General features: G+C 33.1%; 1 protein-coding gene across 1 annotated transcript in view; it reads right to left on the bottom strand.

Annotated features, from left to right (window-relative positions):
* LOC102678811 (calpain-C) overlaps positions 1–19,177 on the bottom strand; it is a 31,717-nt gene extending 12,540 nt beyond the window's left edge. Inside the window, exons 1-3 of the mRNA XM_006618624.2 lie at positions 18,708–19,177; positions 4,367–4,510; positions 1,572–1,641 (exon numbers count right to left, since the gene is read on the bottom strand). Of these exons, the coding sequence (XP_006618687.1) occupies positions 1,572–1,641; positions 4,367–4,510; positions 18,708–18,716 (223 nt within the window). The 5' untranslated portion in view covers positions 18,717–19,177. The remainder of the gene's footprint in view (positions 1–1,571; positions 1,642–4,366; positions 4,511–18,707) is intronic.
* Positions 19,178–21,107: the final 1,930 nt, after the last annotated feature.

Below are 21,107 nucleotides of genomic sequence, written 5' to 3'. Positions count from 1 at the left end.
ATATTCCAATCACCTTATTTCGTAACGCGAGCAATTTAAATCGTCTTAATGTAGGTCGAAAAGAAATGATCACGTGTCATGGTAATCCCATTCGGTCGCGCATGCTGTTACATGCTTATGCACACTAACGGGACACGGTGCTGCGTCGCCTTGGAGAGAACACGCGTTTGCACGAATTCCCGGATCGCTCGACTTCCGTCCACGATGCTCGTGAATTGCACGAGTCTCCTCACGAGACGGAGATTAAGACCGCGATGCGTTCCACGTTCTATACTTGGCGTAACTCGTAACTCGTCGACAGCGATGCGACAGGTCAGATAGAAACACGCTTGCTGAGAATCTCTTACCGTTTAACACACGTGTAAAAGGTACATAAAATTACAAATTGCAAATTGTCAAGAGTACGGAGTTCGGAGGTATGGTAAAATTATTTATATCTTTATGTCGAAATTTTGCCTTGCAAATTGATCATTACTATATTTTACCACCATATTTTGGAAATAAAAATCTTCTCAAGTAAGGTCAATTTCGATCTCTACATCCAAAGATTATTATTCTGTATTCAATAAAGTTATAAATCTTATTTGATATTTAATAAAATTGATTTTTGATTTTGATTAAAAATTTATATGACCCTTAGCATGAAAATATTAATTTCAATTTTTAATAACAGAAATAATATGAATTGAAATATGGTATATGGTACTTTAAAGTTATAATGACTTTGAGTATCGATAAAAATAAAATAATATTCATTGGCTTCCAGATTCCTTTAAGGCCATATAAAAATAGAAGTACGATTATCATAGCCATGCGATTATCATACAATACCGCAGTTCGGTTATTCGTTAATTAAATTGCCGGGAATATCGATTATATCGGCACATGGTTGTATATGTCGTGGCTGAAAGAAAGTCGTTTGGTTCTAACAGCTTTGAACCACAGTATCCGCAGGAATATCTCCCACGTTTCTCAAAGGTTATCCGAGTCACTTTCAGGGTTTGTACGATTTCGAGGTCGTTCATAGAAAGACTTGACGAGCGTGTATCGATTCGTGTTTTCATGATAATAACATCGTGTTAAGAGGAAATATTATAATCGTTGGAGTTAATGTGAAAGATGTGAAAGTGCCTGGAAGATGTCATCATGGATACGTGCAACATAGAATATGATTCTTCGTCACTTTCTTCTTCTAAAATCGAAATTCAATATTAGAAAAGAATAATATTAGGAAAGAAAAATAAAATATAAATTTAATCGATATAAAATATTTTGAATTGAATATTTATAACTTAATAATAATTTATATAAGATAAGCGTTTAAATAAAATACAATAAACTCTATTTTAATTTCCATCAAGAAATCTATTTTAATTTCCAAGGTGAAATGATTCACTCATTACGAACGTATATTTTACACATTGAATCAGAATAAAATGGAATTATTAAATATTTAAATAGCTTTGATTATTTCTTTACTTCTTCTATTTATTTTTTAACGAACTAAGAGATATACAAAATATATAATAATAATAATATGAAATGAAAAATAAAAATTTTATTACACTTACCCATTTTTCCAGGAATTACATCGAATTGGGCTGGTGTATCGCTGACGAATATTGGACGATTGCATAATTCCTAAAAAACAAAAGAAAAGAAAAATTATTCGTTGGAAAATAAATTATTATTAGTTTCAGATGTAATTATTTATTAGTTTCAGATGTAAATCCTCTTATGTTTCATTATGTTTAAAACATAAATACTAATTCTCTTATTCGTATTAATTATATTTAAAATTACTAGAAGTTTTATGCAATTTTAAATCGTAAGAAAAGTCAAAAGCAATTAAGAAATTTATTTTGCATTACAGTATTAATTTGTCAGAAGTTTACATCCTCAACCATGGAACAAAAGCTGATTATATAACGTTTTATGTTCCACAACGGATAAATATTCCCAGACAGACTTGGAATGCGATTCGCAATGAGTTCTATGCTTGGTCGAAACCTTCAGAACGTACTTTTTGTACAGGTGTTGTTTTTTATCATTCCTTTCGCATCTCAGAAATTGTTTCCACCTTGTTTCCGGTTTCGGAAGAAATTTCTTATAATTACGTGACGTAAGATTTAGAATGCCCGACACTATATGATAGATAGTCGTTAATTATGGATAATTACAATCCTGGAAAATACCATAAATGCCGTTTATATTTTCATTGCCATGTTCATCCAACTTTTTCCACTTCCGATTCATATTATACAAATATGCTTGACTTTCCATTCATACTTTTCTACAAATCAAATTTTTCTACGATAACATTTTATAAGATAACATTTTCATTCGATGATTTAATAGAAAAATGTTTAAATAATAAATTTTATCAAATGAGAAACATAAAGAGTTCTAAAAATATATAAAATTCCAAATTTAAAAAACTTTTCTATTTCGTTACGTTATAAAATTTTAAATTTAAAAAATTTATTTTCTAACCATTTTCGATTTCCTTATTAAAAATTACTCAACAGACTTTCAAAAAACAAATTAAGATGTTATGTATCTATGATACAATTACGTAATAGAATTTCATTTTGAGTTATATTTTATCGACGATTTTTCTTTTCAATACAGAGTATTTAACCTGTCGTTCTTCTTCACTACTCTCGTCACGCTCACCTTCGATCCTTTCCGGTCGCAGTAAAGTGTGACACGTAAATGTGCGTCTCACGTAATACCTATTGCGTGAACGCAATTGTCGACACTGTTGTAGAAACCAGCCGATGTCAGTAGCTTTTATTACGATCATTATACGCAACAAGGAGAACCATAATGTTTCGTTTCAAAGGCTAAATAGGCTCCAGTTACGCGTAGGCAACCTTACGCTTATTCTCGTTTCTCGGTTCGTCGTGCAAGCTGCGTAATTAATCTATCGAATCGTTGATCTCTTGAAAATTATTCTCATATTCTCGCATTTATTTTTAAGATAAGCAAGGTAACTTAAATACCTCATAATTAAATATTTCGCAGCAAAATTTTTCTCTTCAAAATTTTTGTTTCCGTTTAATTATTTAAATTGTTTTAATATTTAATAAATAAGTGTTTAATAAAAATTGTTAATCGTAAATATTTTGAATAAATTTAGAAAAAGCGTACCTGCTAATTTTTAGAAAAATCCCTCTGTGAGAACGTTAATAATCTTATTTGAAGACTCTAGAAGATGATGAACAAATCCTTTTTGATGAATCTTCGTAAAAATTGTATTCTGAATATCTATATTTAAAATTATATTATATATATATTAATAGAATAATTGTTATAACGATAATCTTAAAAAAAACCGTTAGTGCATCATGTACAGTAAAATGTTACTGTTAAATGCGATCATAAGCACGAAGATGACAAAGACACGCACTATGTGTCAAGGTTGCATACTGTCGCCGTTACAGTTCCTAGATTTCAGATTCCCCGTTCTTCCGTTCTGTTGGAACTGAAGCGAATCAATGCTACTGATCTCTTTATTCGGTGGTAAATGAATATAGATCGCATCAATAATGATATATTGAGAGTTATAATTTTTTTGGAATTAATGGTTCATTACAAGACATAATAAGAAATATCAGTCATTAGATATATATATAGCACACTATAAAATCGTAAAATTTAATATAAACTTTATTTCATTGTAAGATGTAGCTGGAAAATCTCGACTTATAAAGTTTTGAAAAAAACTATAGAATTGTGCAAATATTTAATGCTAAATTCTGAAGTTTCAAGAGAGACAAAGATTATCATGGAGTGTTAAAAAATGAATATTTATCCTTGGACTAAAATCATATATCAATCAAGTACAAGAAATCTCATCAATAGAGAAATCTAGTGAATCATGAAAAGCAGAATTTTCTAAAATCTAAATGCAATGCTTTAAGAAAATTAGAAGAAATTTTGATGTCAAGAAAGAATGAAATTATTTCAAATTCATGTAGAATTTTTTTACGTGAATCTTCGATTACAGTTTCATAATTATAGAAATAGGTTATGATTTTTTAAATTTTAGAATATGTTGATCTAAGGTCTCGACTGAAATTTTTAAAATTCTAGCAGAATTCCTCATCTAAAATCCCACGGTTTCAAAGAGTCTCAAGTTTTCTATGTCAGATACTACATCAGACTGGATCAGACTACAATCCAGAATTGCTTCGCCTAAATTCTACGAACCGAGAGGTTATGTGAACTAGGTAGAGATGATATTAACTAATCATACACAAATCGTAATTGAAAATTATGCTTTTCACATAAATATTACTCTTATAATGTGATTAATAATGATAATATGATTTATATTAATGTAATTATGTCGAGAAATTACCTTTGGTCTTTTCCATTGAAACTGAAACGGAGGTGTTTGATGATAGAAGACCGAGGTTTGCGTTGCTGGAAATTCTGGATCTTCCCATAATTCACCTCGTTTCAAGCACGAACGCTTGATTCGTTCGTACTCGCTCATTACGTCCTATAACAATAAAATTCCAGCTGTTAGTTAATTACTACAATTTTTAATCCATTAATATTTACTTTCTATTCTTTGATTCACATTGCCATGTAACTATCCCTTTCGAGAATTTCTCGTTGATATTACTACAATGAGACTATTAACACAACTGGATCAGTATATTGCATTCTTAATTAATATTTGCAACAAGTTATGTATGAAAGATGAGAAACTAACAGTACAGCACTCTATACTTAAATTATTATTTTAATTATTTCATGATTATCATGATAGAATTCCATTGTAACGTTGTTGGTAATATTAAATATGTATTAATATTCCATCGCCGACATGATCAACGTTTTTATATTACGTAAGATAGCACCGTGAACATCAAGCACATTAAAAACGATTATTACGACCTCGATAGGATGTGATAACGCGTTTCATCGAAAACCCATTGTATCGAGGTCAACACTTTCTCTCCTGGCTGGAAGACTTCGTTACTTCGAATACGATATTTCCCTTTATAACTGCAAATAAATTCATTCCTATGAACAAATGAAAATATTTTTAGATAATCATTGAGCGTGAAAAAAAAATGACGACTCATAGTTTATAATCATGATCATCATAGCTTTAAATTATGTTACAATCTGTGTTAATAGCTAATAAATAGACACATTTAGTTTTATATTTGCTATATCCTTTGGATTATTTACGATATGTCTATCATGTCTTTCGTCGTTAAAAATTTTCTCAATTTGAAAAAATTATAGAAAAATTATTTTAAATATATATAACCTCTCGTTTATACATACTAAAGTTTTTCTTCCAATATTAACAATTTTTCTATTAAAAATGAAATTGAAATATAAAAATTCAAACATTCAAACAAATTTAATGAAATAATACTAATGCATGGTAAATGAAATCGAAACTTATCTTATTATTCTGTTATATTAAGTAATGTATAACCTCAATTAAGTAATGTATAACCTATATATATAGTAAAATATACCTATCAATACCTATCAATCAATTTTTTACAAGATGATATATTATAAAAGCCAAGATAACTATGAAAATTACTTTTCTTTCTTTCGAATATGATTTCTTTCGCCTAGATCTGCAGATCTGCGTTAAAACACGATCTCTTGCCTAGCCCGTGCAAGAGTAAACGCTTTCGAATCCTAACGAATCGTCGATTTCCCCTCGGCAGAATCATCCATCTGTTATTACTGAAGATCATCTTCGTCACGGAAGAGATACCCACAAACTAGCTAATATTGTAATTTGCACGTTCAAAAGGAGGATGTTCGTCGTGGTTGAACGAGTAGTGTCACCGCAATTATATTTCACAACCATACGATTGATAATACATTTTTCACTTTGTGTAGGCGATAAAGCGAAAGAATGCGCATGCGTGTGCGCATGCGTGCATACACTCGTGAAAGCGTCACGATTGCGAAACGCATAATTATATCGGTTGGCCCGCTGCGTTCTGACCATTGTTCCAACCAGCCAGCTAAACCTGTCCACAGAACAATCCAGTGCACCAATTAAGATCGTAACGAGTCTCAACTGCATAGCGGCTAATTAGAATGCCTCTGAGACTCTTCCACATTGAATCATTTGAACGGTTTTCTGCTATACCGATTATAGCTTGGCATATTGAATTAAGGTGCGTCCTTTTCTATTGTTATTTAACAAAGAAATGATATTTGTCTCTTGAATTTGTCCCTTTTGCAATAGGATAAGAATATGATCGTTTCAGTGATTATTTTATGCTATTATTTTACGCTTTCTATTTTTGAAATAATTATATGTATCTAGAATAGAGTATTGGTATGCAATACATTCATTTTAATCTTTAAAAATATATGTAAAAATGCTATTTTTAAAGCAATATTATCAGAGATAATTTCATAGTGCAGAGTTTTTTAATTTACTATGATAATTAAAATGTGATAACGAAAATGCAAAAAGTAGAAAAAGAATATGATCATATTCGCATTTCAGGCTTCGTATTTATTTTCTACAATAATTGTATGGCATTTAAATATTTAATCATATTAATTTGCTAACATTATCATTCTTTTTTATGTCTTCCCTAACTAAATGCGTTTTTCGTTGTAATAATCGATCGAGAATGAATATTTTAAATATGCAATAATTTTTATATTAAGAGAATTGAATAAATTATTGGATGATATATCTATCAACATATCGCATAGCAACACGATCATATATTACACTGAAATTAATACTAATTCTAAACTATATGCTCACAAAAGTTTTGAAGTTCTCATAATTATATCGATTTCTTAGAAAGTGTATGATTGTAATAATGACAACCGAGGTTATTCAATTATTCACTATTAAAACAATTTAATAAATAGATCTTTGTTCAATCGTGTTGCAGGTAACACGTTCGTTATACCAGAAGAATGATTCAGACTGTCGTTGATAAATTTTAATTCTGCGAACCGGTTTAAAGGTAATTGTTTTGGTAGGCCAGTAATGAAGAGCAGCTTAAGCGCTTATAGATTCCAATGTTGTTTCTACGCAAAAACCTAGAAGATCTATGATTCTTTCATAATCATAAAAGAAGTTATATGATATATTTCTCAAAATTGATCTCGTTTTCGAAAATTTTCATTCTTTTTTACTTCATACTATCTTCTTCAATTTAAAACTATTACGATTTTAAGAATATGTTCAACAATCATGTAACATTGAACCGTGTAACAAGATAATAAACTGATCACTCGCAACATGATTCGTCGTCAGATTAGTGGCCTTGACCGATTCTTATTAAACAAAGAATCGACCAAACGTGAATAATTAACATTCCGGAACTTAGCTTGAATTAACATCAATTCGAAACGTTAATTTTCGCAATCCTACACCTGTATTTTTTATTTATTCAAGTTTGCAGTCGATTAAATAAATAAATAACGAAAATCAAATAATTTATGATTCACTAATACTCAAAGTATTTGATCGAAAATCATCTGCAATCTCATTTAGGATCCTTCATATTTCAAGAGTTAAGTTTCTATTTGAAAAATAACATAATTTAAGAACAAAAACGGTCGCAAGAAGCGGTCATCGGAGTTCATTTCGCAGGAAACCACATTTTATTTACAGAATTACCAGTTGCTCGGTATTTTTTTCTTTTTCTTTTCTTTTCTTTTTCTTTTTTTCCTTTTCTTTTTGCACGGCCAGCATCGCGCCGCGTTGCAATCATCCGACGAAGGGAAGCATGAAGGCGCACCAGCGGCATGGTATTCCGTCAGAGATAGATGCCCCTGGCACGTACCACGGGGAGAGAGATTTTACATTGTACGTGCCGGGTTATTCGACTTCGCCTTCCGCTAAACCGAACACTTCTCTCCGATCCACTATACACGTTACCCGTATAATAGCTACCATACTCTCTCGTACCGGTCGGACTAGTTTCACGCTTGGTTCTCCCGCGGCCTTGAAGCGCGCCAACCGCCGCTTGCAAACTTGCGACGAGAGATCACCTTTATGGTTTTGCCTCTCCCGACGATTCTTCGATCAGGAGTCGCGCGGTCTCCATGGATTCCCGCTCCCGGCCTTCCGGAATTTCAGTTTTTAGCCTTTACGTGGCCGCGGTGGAAGGCAACACGAGCCAACTTGGGACGCAAATTACCGGCGGTAATTCTAATCTCGGCGTGTCTCTGGTTTGAAGCGATGCTGGTGCTGGAAACGAATCGATTGGAAACGTTCTTTCTGAAAGGAAAGGTGTGGCTCGGAATGATAACGTTTTTCGTAGAAGGCACACGGAGTTTATAGCAGATGTTGGATCAACTAAAAAAAATTTAAAAGCAATATCACGATAATTATATCCATGATAGATATATGGATTATCAAAAAATTATAATAGATTACGATGTATAATTAAGTTTTTGAGGAATATAAATTTAGTTTACAGGATATTGGTATTACAAAGATTCAGAATAAATTTTGCTTCGTTTGTTGGAATTCTAAGCGACATTTTTTTGTATATTCATTTTAATCTTTAAACACCTCCAAAGACATATTTCTACGAATATATTTACATCCATATTTTACATGTATAAAACCACAGAAAACACTTGGCGTGAACGTGATTCAGTATTTACGTCCTCGATGACTAATCGTGCACTTTCTATTCCGTCGATCGTTTTTTTTTTTTTTTCTTTTTTTCTATTCCACATGCTCGTTCATAGTCCTTTCAACGAGTCCTTTTAAAACTGGTATAACTAAACGCTCTGAAAAATCTGGAAACGGCACGGAATTACGCAAAGGCTGAAGACGAAAGCGTATCAGAAATTTCTCTTTTATTCCCAAATAGTCGCGAGTCGACCTCATTCGTGGTTATGGTCCGTCAAAAATCGCGCGCAAGAAACTCATCCGTAACAAAATTACTCGATTAACGGAACATACGCGAACTATCGTAGTTGCGTTCGTTTCGATTGGCATACGCAATCAATTATCACCTTACAGTTATAAGCGTGGAATAGGTAAGACGATTGCGGCTTCGTCGTTAACGAGAGAAACGTGTGTCACCGTTGAAGATTATTTCTCCGATGAAGGCAAAGCGGTCGTGGCAAGTTGCTCGCCGTAACGGGATACCACAGGAGGAGAGTTCTGTGCAACCTCGTGCACTACGACCTTAATTTCCTTCCTTCTATTATGCGCTGCTCCATTTTTCCATCCCCCTTGCTCGATTCCGCTCCTCTTGCTCGCGAACAATTCGATTTCGAAACCACTGAATTCTGAACCCATCGTGAATTGTAATTCATCTCCTTCATCTTCTTATTCTTGTTATCTTGTTATTCATCTTCCTCTCTCGCATCTTCCTTAACGCTCGATTATTTTATTATTTCGGGACGAACGATCTTCACCTACGAAATACGCATTCACATTCACATTATATTGTTCAAGTTGAAGAGCGCGAATATATCTGAGAATAAATAATATATTCTCGAGATCAAATCTTTTCGTTTCGATCTCGAATAAAATATACATACTTACAATCGTACGTAGAGGTTTCTTTGTTAAGACAAGATATTAATTCGAATTGAAAACCTGCCATTACAGATATTATTCATCGGTTATACGAGCTTATAATCTATAATAATACTTATTATCCTTCGCATAAATCGCGAGATAACGATAATAATATCGATAACGATAAATAATAAAAAAAAAGAAAAAAAAGAAAAACCAATCAACCAAGAACGAAATCGAAAATTCCTCTGTTAACTGGAAAATTTTACTCGATACAACCGCAGAGAGAAAGAAATTATTTTCAAGGTAGGCGAAATCCTCGAAGCGAAACCGAATGTCTCCGCAAGATGGAGGGAGATATATATATTAGTTCGTAAATGCAGGAATCTCTTGTCGTATTATTTTAATTTAAAGACCGAGCGGATCACTATAATCGCTCGCAAGATTATCTTTAATAGTTTGTTGATTCATACCGGCGAGATATACCGATAATTTCTTCTAGGAGTCATTGCCAGGTAATCCTCGTCCTCCGACGAGGGTTCGATTCACAAGTGCGTTTCCTCGCTAGGATGCGCGTGGTACGTGTCGGAAATGATTAACGCGACCATGTATGGATCTCTATCTGTTGTTTACCCTTTGCCTGTCCTCCTCCGATAAATTATAGCTCTTCCATTCCTCCTCGATGTAAGTATTCGGTCGATTGAATATTTCCCTCGTTTTTTTTTCTTTTGTCTAAATTTGTAGTATCATACAAATGATTTTTAATTACGTTTTTCGATGTTACCTACAAACAACGTTGAGATTATTTTATTATCAAGTGATTGAATAAATGTATTTGTTTTTTTTTTGATAAAATTGTATTTAATCGATCTTTTTCATTAAAGAAAAAGAAAAAGAATATATTTCTATTTTCGATAATTAAAGATAAATTTTTTAAAGAAGAAAGAATATTTGATTCTGAAAGAAAGAAATATTTTTATGCTAGAACTTTCGATTTGAATTGATACGAATCGTGTGATGTAACTTGATAAAACGTAATTTGATATTTGGATCGAAAGAATTTTGATAAAGGAACTATAGATTATCCGTGAAAAAGAAAACGCTCGCTTTCGTTTATTCTAGTTCCAGTTCTCTAGCAGATATGTTTCTTTGAGAGGGTTCCAGTGTCACTGTTTAACGATTGAAGGAACAATAGTGTATACACTTGCCGCTCACCACCGGTGACCAAGTTCTGAATGTTTGTATAAATGAGACGAACGTTCTTTGCTTTCTCGTATTACAAATAGTAGACATTAATATGAAAACGTAGTAATATGAATTACATTTCAAGATCTTTTCATATAAAACAATACTAACGTTTATTACGTATAATATTTATATAATCGATCTCGTAACATCAATCTTTATGATCATTTTCAAAATTTATTATCCCCATAATTCAATTCTGGAAACGATCAGCAATTTCGAAAATCATGCTCGTTTCTGTCCATTGATCTTACTTTCTCCGATTTGAGTATATTGCACGTGCTGCATCGAATTTACACAAATTTCTTCATTTCTCGTTACCTTCGTATGTGTATATATATATACATATAAAACGTTTAAAAGTTTCGTTTAACGAGCGAATTCGAGCGAGACGTACATTATCGAAATGCACCTGGAAATGGAATATAATCGTTTCATATCTCTGGTAACTCGTTAAGTGAAGGCGATTCCGCCTCTCGCGAACCACTTCCTGTTTGAACGCGCAGATTCCGCAGCAGGAGGGTTGCATAACCGGTAATATATCGTATCCGGATATCTCGAGCTCTATGCCAGGATTTCCGCGGTGTCTAGTCGGAATTTTTACTTGGTTTCGAAATCAGGAACCAATCGGAACTAGGAATAGGAATAGGAATACCGTTTCATATTTATTCATACCGCCCGTATTCATGGCTCGAATGGCAATCGGCCATTGATTATAATTTAACAACCCATGATAATATCGGTATAATACGGTACTCCCTTTTGAACGTGAAACTAGTCACGCACCTTATATACATACAACCGAAAGCATATTTTTCTTCAAACGATTCAAGCGAGTAAATATAAAACCGCTTTGTTAAACTTTCCATAAATCTTGCCCTCGCTGTAATTAAGTTTGCTCGTAAGCACTTGCGACTTGTAATTTAGCATCGAAACATAGCTTCGAGATATAAATCCAGTTTACACGCTGTCCTTTAAGGTGCGTTTTCACCGACTCCTCACTTTCGACTATCGACTGACTCACGATTTATCATTACTACGAAGATTAAAAATGTGGTGATATTTTCGATATCACGATTTGGGACGTCGATTTTCGTCCCAAGTTTTCATCAGTGAATAGCACTCAGAATAGCACGCACAATTTCGTATTATATTCAAGCGGAATTGGAAACGGCGAGGGAACGATGAAATTTCATCCTCCAACGAGGAGGTTCGCCGATTTTCTGGGGGTCTAAATGGCCGCGCTCTTTATCCTCCTCGGGCCGTTCTACCTTCGAGATCGCTTCGCACGATAATGAAACAACCTGTAAGCAGCCGGCTCGTGCTCCCACTCCCTCGGCAAATACCGGAAATTTGTGCAAGCGCCTTAACGCTATCGTCCCGACGATCGAGAAGCACCACGAGCCTCGATCCTCCTCCACGCATTTCACCCCTCGCCCCCCTTTTGGCTCGTGGTTCTTCCACTGTTCGTTCTCCTATGCATCATCATCATCCTTTTAGATGCAAAGTTTAACGGAAGGTTGGTGGAGGCACGGCCAACGGCTATCCAAACGATTTATCTTGGAAAAGTCAGCTCAAGATTTTACCGTGTATCTCCTTCGTTAAGAGTTCGAGACTTCCTGATTCTGGAATAAATAGATACTTGTTGGTATAGAAGAGATAACGAGTGACATCAGAAGACGCGTTATGACGGTAGATCTTCACTCGAAGAACGATCAACGATCGTTCGCTTATTTACACGTGACCAATCGATTTGCCAAGAAATTACTCATAGATCGGTGGAACTAGGTGAGAAACGATTTGTCACGGTTTTGCAATTTTTTTTTTTCTTTAATTCTTTTCTGATCTTTAAATTTATGTCACAATTTCATTCTCGTTTGTAATCTATAAAGATTCTTGTAAATTTTTTTACAATAAATTGTAATTTAGAAAAAATACGTAGTACACGCTATTTCTTTTGCGTTTTTTAAATTTACGGAATTTTTTAATGGTCGAAAAAAAAATAATCTAATTTCTTTAAAAAAAGTAAGATTAATTTTTTCATTTAATATATCACAAATTTTATCTTTGTTTTAAAAATTATTCTATTAATAAAATTAAACGTTATTATTATTTATAATAAATGGAAATTTTGCTAATCGTGAGAAATGTGAAACATAAATATTTTTTACGGCTAATGTAGTAGCAAGTGACATAAAGACACAGATGAAATATTACAGGTATAATTTCTTTACGATAGACGTTGCTTCATCGAAGCATTTTGCCTCTCTAATTCGCTCATTAACCGATATTAATTTTAATGAACATTACTTAATATCACAACGCGTGTTAAATGTACATGTAGCCACTTTTACCGTTTCTCATGGATCGTGGATTTACCATTGCGAATGACTCGATAATTACGAACACATCATTCCTGCGGCTAATCCCCGTGTCGAGAAACCACAATGGGAAAAACTTTCAGAGATTGTTAACCGAGTATAAAAGGATTAAAGAAACGATTGAAATGTCGACGTGATTCAACGAGATGCGGCTATGATATAAATGCAGCTATGATGAGATCTCTCCTGAACGACCTTTCGAAGAATGTTCTTTAACACTGAAACCTTGACTTCTTCTTTTATGCGTTACAAAATAAACTTCAATAACTCTGAATTCTATCGATCATTACCGATAAAATAAATTTCAAATTTAATGTTTTTTTTTCTTTTTGATTTGTAAATTTTTCCGAAGAAAAATACATACGTTTCAAACTTAACGAATTATATAGTACGATAAATAAAAATATCGATAAGTATTTTGAAATCTTTTTAGATTTCTTGAAAATCTAGTAAAAAAATTTTACAGTATAGTAAAGATGTTGATATTCTAGAATTTTTTAGATTTTTTTAAAACGATAAAGAAATAAATTTTTGTCTACGAATGATAAAAATATTTAAATTTCTCGATGAAATTATTTCATGTACAATATTTCGTAGCATTAAAACAAAAGAGAAGTTGATTCTGTGTAGCAATGCAAATTTAATAAGATTTCCAGATATCATAATGAAGATTCTTCGATACTTTTGCTCGTGTTTCTCGAAGAGCGATTGTTAATTTACTATTCGATTTGTGACCGATTTGGAACGAAGGTATTCTTTAACTGACATTAATTTCATCTTGAAGAGAATCTGATTTACGAGGACTCGTCCAACGAGTCGAGTTTCTTCATCGACAGCGAGCTCTAAAATGTTTTTCTGATTCTGAGGTTGAGGTTGTTGCTCTTTACCTCCATTTTCGATTAAAATCCAATCGAAAAATTCAACATGAACGTATTCTTTTCTTCCATAATAAATTTCTTAGGTTAATAAAACTAACCTAAGTTAGAAATTTCAGATTAGATAATAGATCTAATCTTTTTTCGAGTATGGAATTGATACAAATTTTAGATTATTTTTTTTTTTTAAGTTAAGTAGAACTATTTATATTAAAAAAAATTCTCTTTCCATAGATAAAATTCAATTTTAAAATAAGTTAATCAACGAACCACAAATATTCGAAATGTGTAAACGTATTTTGCACAAACCTTTCCTTTCTCTATTTCGTAAATCGCAATTCCACTTTTCACAATATTGCCAACCATTATCCACGGCAGTGATTTAAAGAAAATTCAACGATGATTCATCGTGATTTAGTGGTTCGCCAACATTTTTAGTCTGCTTCTTTGCGGTCAAAGATAGTTCGACTCGAAACTCGTGTCCTTGATCTCTCTGTATTCTTAATTTCTTTTTCTTTTTTAATCATTTCTTCGCTATCCTTGTTCAATCGTTGACATTTTCAATAATTCTCGATTAAAAATAATTTCACACAAAGTTTACGAACAATCTATCTAGAGAAAACTAGCTTTCTAAGTTTTACTTTCGTCCAACATATATATCCAACAATTTTATTATCCAACTGATTTTTTAACATTGGAAAACATTCGAATTTTCTACAAACTCGAGGAACGCTTTCTCGCGTGTCGCAATGTCGGTGAAAAACAATCGAAAAAACAGCAATCCCAAAATTTCGTAAGTTTAACAACATAATTTAGAGAAACTATCCTTCTTTTTTTATATCTTATTCGTATTACACGCATAAATTCATGCTAAAAAAAATAAACAAAAATATTATTGTCAAGAAACAAAAAAAAAAAAGAAGAAAAGAAAAAATTCAATTTATCTTCAAATTTTAAGATAAAAATCACAAGAAAGTAACATCCATTTTTCGCGAATATTCACGACTTGTTATCTTTAACAAATCCTCACCGAAAAATTCTCCTCTCTCAAGTTCGTTTAAATTTTCCTCCCTCCTTTTCAAATTCAAGAGAGGAGCACGCGACGTGGCGAAGCATCGTGGCTGCAACGTTAATAAATCTTTGCAAGAACCAAGAGATTCCCTCCAATTTATAATCCCGTTTCCCCTCGTGGGAGGGAACGAATATCTTCAAGAGTCGAGGGAGTCGTAAATTCTAGGAAGCGAGCGGAGCCAGGCCAAGCTATCGGAAGCGCTCGAACTACGGAGTTAGGGGAAGGAGAGGGGGCAGGCAGAGGAGAGGACTTTCTACCCGTCCCCGGGAAAGAATTCTTCTTTCGTTAGGGTAACGCGACGATCGACGACGATGACGACGACCACGGCGACCAGGACGACGACGACGACGACGACGACGACGACGACGAGAAAGATCACGACCGGTCTTCTCCTCTATTGCCTCTCTTGTACGCACGCGTTGCTTCGTGCCTTCGTAATTTGTGTGTTTCGAGGTCGTGGAGAGAAGAAGACCCGGTTTCGAGGCAAGGGAATCTCGTGATGGTAGGAACGTGTCGGTCGAGTTCGAGGTATGTAAGTACACGGGCTGTTGCGAACATATCTTATTTTTCTCCTTCTTCTTCTTTTTTTCTTCTTCTTCAATTAGAGAATTGAGACAGATTGGGTTGGTTGTTATACATTGTGCACGTATGCTGTGTGTACGATACACATTTGTATACGATAATTTATTCGTTACAGTGGAACCTGCAAGTGGAATTTATCAATTATTTCGATCATTATAATTGATTATAATTAATGTCAAATTTTTAGGATTGTCCGCAGATTTAAGTATGGATTGCGTGGAAATTGTAAATTTCGTGTGGAAATTCTTCGAACGTTGGGATAAATGAACGTATAAATATTGAATTGACGGAGAATTGCTTATAAAATATTTACTCGAGGAACCAACGCAATCTTTTCCTTTGGAATGAGACGTAACTTGCAACAGACTGACCTAACGTAACGAAGAATATGCGGGATGTGTCGAGCGAGATACGGTTAAGTACCGCATAGGCAACAAGTATTACGGAAAGGTGTCGATGCCACGGATGTGGGCGAGGGCGTTCGAGAAAGTAAAAAATACTCCAGGGCCATTGTAGTACATTGTCTTATGAGCACGGTGCCACACCGCCCACTGTCAACGTTATCGTAATCGTATGCGGGCACCGTGCGTTCAACTTACGAAATCACAGTAAGAAGAACGGAGGGAAGGATTTTGAAGAATGCGAGATCACTTTCGACGGATAGATAGATCTTTTTTTTTTTCTTCGCGGAGAAAAATTAAACAATCGTGACGGTCAAATGATCTAGAGTAATCATTATCTCGAATAATAAATTTTATTCGATGATTCGAACTTCGTCAGACGTTAATTTGTAAATTTTCCGTATCGTAATTACGATGAAATTAAAACGAGAATCTGAGAATATTTCTGTGAAACTCGACCGGAAAAAAAATACACGAGGAAATCGAAGATTAGAATTAAATGATAAAAATTATATATAACGTGTTTAGCTCGTGTATTTATCCTGTAACCAATTTTTAATTATACGAATGTTTAATGCTGTTTGGAATTACATAGAAATTAAATTAACTAGTTACACCAAAAGGTTCTCAATCTTTCATAAGTGTATACTACTATTAAATTTTGGTATCATTAAGATATCATTCAGATATGTACAAATCTAAACTATAGTATAGTTTTTTTAATTTTTATTACAATTAATATATAATAATCCTTTCAAAAAAAGTGAAAACAATATCTTAATCATATCGAGATAGCAATTTATATTGTTTTTTTTTCTTTATTCCATTTTAGTTATCTTCTGATTATTGAAAATGAAATTTTTGAGAACCTCTGAATTACATTAATAATATTTCACAATTTCTTTTTATTACACAAATTACAAAATCACGAGAGGATGACGAATTATACAATTTTCATTATATATATATATTGTTATATGTCAAAAGCGTCGATGCACACGAATTTAATGCATCCTGTTATCGAAATTAATCGAAAGAGAATTTAAGAAGCGGAAACGAAAACATGGCGCGTTTTAGCTTAAAGGATAAATTACATTTAGTCACGTAAACGAAAGCTCGTGTTCGGTGTGTTAAAATATCTATAGCTTTCGAAGTCGTGGACAGTGTTACAAAGAAATCACTATTCTTCGCTCGTTCCTTCGCATGCATTATCCTGCCGATATTCTCCTCCAGACCAACGTTTCGTATCTTTTTACTGGAAAACGTATTCGTGATATGAGTCTAGACGGTACATATCTATGTAAATACCTACAGAACACGTATCCTGTACGAGTAAATTATACAACACTGAAGTGATATTTTGCTGAATTTCTAGTTATAACTTTTAAAATATTGAACTTTAACGTATAGAATGTAGTTAGCATTAAAGTATTTTATGATATTATACTCATTAATCTTCGCCTAATATGTCCTAATTCAATGAACGATCAACAATATCAATAGAATATTAATTATACGAATTTCATTTTATCTAATAGCCGATTATCTAATGCAATTGGACAAGATCGAATGTTAGAACTTTTTCTCGAAGGATATGATACTTGTTTGTTTAAGTTTCGACCAATTCTTGAATGAGTATACCGCTATTTTTTTACAAATTTCTTCAGTTATCTTACTCGTTCACATTCCACGTGGATCAAATAGTTTCCATTTCACTAGCTAGATTCGGTGTACCATTCCAGGGTGACTTTCACGCAAAGAAATCATTCTGGTCACATAGCGCGGCGCACCTCGCTAGAAATTCCATAATGACCTACTACTAGGAGGGAAATCTTGGCGCGCACGAGTATCCTCCTATGTTTACCGAAGTGTGGAGAAAAACGAAGAATTTACTTTTCACCGAATGCGATTTATCGCCACATCGGGCCGAGAAAATGGATCCACCTCGTAAAATATTAACTACGAATCCATCCACAGGTGTTCATAAACTAGAAAATGTTAACCAGAAGCAATTGTGCACGAGGTTTGAACGTTTACATTCATATGCGATTGAAACAAAACCCTCGGCTATCCCCTTTCTCGTGTTTCGTTTCTTTCATCGTGTAGGAAACGGTGTGAATGGTTTCATAAGTAATGCCAACAACTACTTTCTCCAGTCTCTTTTAATGGCCTTTGTTACATTACGTCGAAATTGGATGCCAAGTAACGTGAGATGCAATTAAATATTTAAGCCATTTATCAAAATCATTGTAAATAAGAAATATTCAAACAATTCATACATATGAAATGTTAATTAAAAATTACATTACGTTGAATGATCGTATCTTATTTTCATTTTTTTAAATATAATTTTATAATAAGATAAAATTTTTATGCTTTATTTTCCCATCATAGAGAATATTTTAAATTATTAAATGAAATTATAAGATAAAAAAAAAATTGATTTTATATATGAAGAGATTTTTCGTCAAAAAATAAAATTATTCTATCTATAATTATCTCTACGCTCTATACATACAAATTACATATTTTGCTTATAAAATAGACTTTTGTAAATTGATCGTACATTAATTTTTTATATTTTATAAATTCGATCAGAAAGCTACAGGTAGAAAAATACATCGTAACAATACTCACGTTAACCATCCGTGGCTACGTTTACGTCCCGTCTTCTCCAGACTGTCACCTCTTCGTGGAGGTCCTCTTCGAGATCCTGTTCAAGGTCGCCACGTACCTCTCACTTTATCACTAATCCCAAGTCGGAAGAAAGGAAGGTCCTTACGCACACACTGACCTTACTGCCACTTGCACTTTCATCGATCGACTTCACTGCGCAGAACCAACAACGAGTTGGTGAAAATAAGATTAAAGAAAAGAACGTGCAAAAGATCGAGAAAACGATCACGGTGCTGGTCGATAAATCGTAACGAAGCCGTGTCGACGAGAAGTTGAGTAATACATTTGAGAATCATGCGAACCGAGATGCGAAAGGAACATGTCGCAGCTCCGCGAGCGGAGCGAGTTCTGCCACCAACTGACTACAATCGACCGACTGAATGACTTGACTGACTGTGCGCTCACTACTAGCCGTGAACTGCCACTCGCGGATCCGGACTCGATCACCACCATCCTAGCTGGCCTTCCTTCTCTTTTTCTGACGACTATCCTCTCTCTTCACCTTCCTCTTTACCCGCGCGACGCCGCGCCACTTCCCCTTGCCTATCACAGGTATCAAACTTTGTTTACGTAGTTCACGGAGCTTTAAGAAAGGATTTTCGATCGATTAAAATATTTACCTAGTTGTGCGATGTAGAATATTGAATGATTCGTTGAGCGAAGAATCATATCTGCAATAAATAGAAAATTTATTAATATAAAATTATTTTACATTATTTTGAAAAATTAACATTATTTTTATATATTATATATTGAATTTTGATATGGTAATTCTTCTTTTATGTTGATAAAGGGTGCATTTTTCGTGTAGCCTGAAATCCTTCCATTGTTTTGAGCGGTGTAGCATGGCGGGATCTTGATAAAGTATTCCATAAAATGTTCAATTCACGTATAGTTACCGGAAGTCATTTCTTTTGTAAAGAACTTTTCCTCGATGTTGAACTGAAAGGAATAAATATATAATAATGTTAAGAAAAAAAATGTTTGCTCTTTCTGATTATTTTCGATTAATTATTCATATTATGGAATAATCCAATATACTTAAATTTTGATAGTGAAATTGAACTTTTTCAAAAATTTATATGCTTAAAATCAAGGTTCAAATTATGTATCACGATTTGCCTGGTGATTATCTAAATGGCAGAATTAAGAACAGTTTTGAAATATAATCTACAAAACAATGATATATTTATTTAAGCGATCGATTAAATTCTTGTAACGATAGACAGTTTAGTCTACTATAACGGTGAATTTTGTACGACAGAAAATATACGAAATTTACCTAAATGGCAAGTGAAAAGTTCGCGAGAGGAGGAATAAAATGGGAGCGACCGAGAGACTGTATTGAAAAAAGAACGTGCAAACGAAATGTAGTTGAAAGAAGAGAAAATGAGGATCGTAGCCTCTGGCTACAGGCTGCTCTGGTGAAAGCTTGTATACGTTGACTTTGCTCGAAATATTCGTTTCAATTTTATGCGAGATATTGTTTATTAAGCTACAACTGATTTCTACAATATCATCGTATGTAAATTGAATTTTCTGAAAAAATTCTTTTCACATGATTTAATAAAAAAATTTTATTGGAATATTCTTTCTACGTATTTAATCTTTTGATTACTATACCTTAATTATTATATCTTTGTTTATAATAAATATTCGACGATAAAATTGACACATAAAAAAAATAAGAATACTAAACGAAATTGTAATAGATTAATATAATAAAATAATATAAATAAAAATTCTTACCAGTTTAAAAATAGTTTTAAATGTTGTTAAAAAAAATACTATCAAAAAACTTAAATTGAAAAATTAATAATAATAATTAAATGAAATAAGTCAGCGTTGAAGCTGAATGATATCTTGCGTTGAAACATTCATATATAAACATTCAGGGTATATTACATTTTCTAAAATTATCAACCAAGAAATATATTGTAAAATTAAGGTTATATGTAAATTTTCTATATTAAAGATTAGAATTTTACGTTGTAATTTTAAAAAAGATAGGAGAAAGTTTAATTGACATTTCGTATCTCATCGTATGCGAATAAATATAGATAAAAATAATAGAAACAGAGCAGAGATAGAATAAAAATTTGAAAATCAGTGCTATTTCTGGAATGCTGTAGATAAAACACAAATATGAATAAACAGAACAAATAGTGAAACAAGAATAGAGATATAGGAAAAATTATGAAATCAGCGCCATCTCTAGAGTGCCGCAGATGAAACACAAGAATAAACAAGAAAAGTAAATAGAAGGAAAAAGATAGAGATAAGATGAAAACTGACCTTTTGCGCAATCTAGTGAATTTTTAGAAAAATAATTCTTTGAAGAGATATCATTGGCATTCAACA

This window comes from Apis dorsata, unplaced genomic scaffold (genome assembly GCF_000469605.1).
Source record: "Apis dorsata unplaced genomic scaffold, Apis dorsata 1.3 scaffold_365, whole genome shotgun sequence".
Classification (NCBI taxonomy): Eukaryota; Metazoa; Arthropoda; class Insecta; order Hymenoptera; family Apidae; genus Apis; species Apis dorsata.
This window is presented reverse-complemented; position numbering and strand designations above follow the sequence as displayed.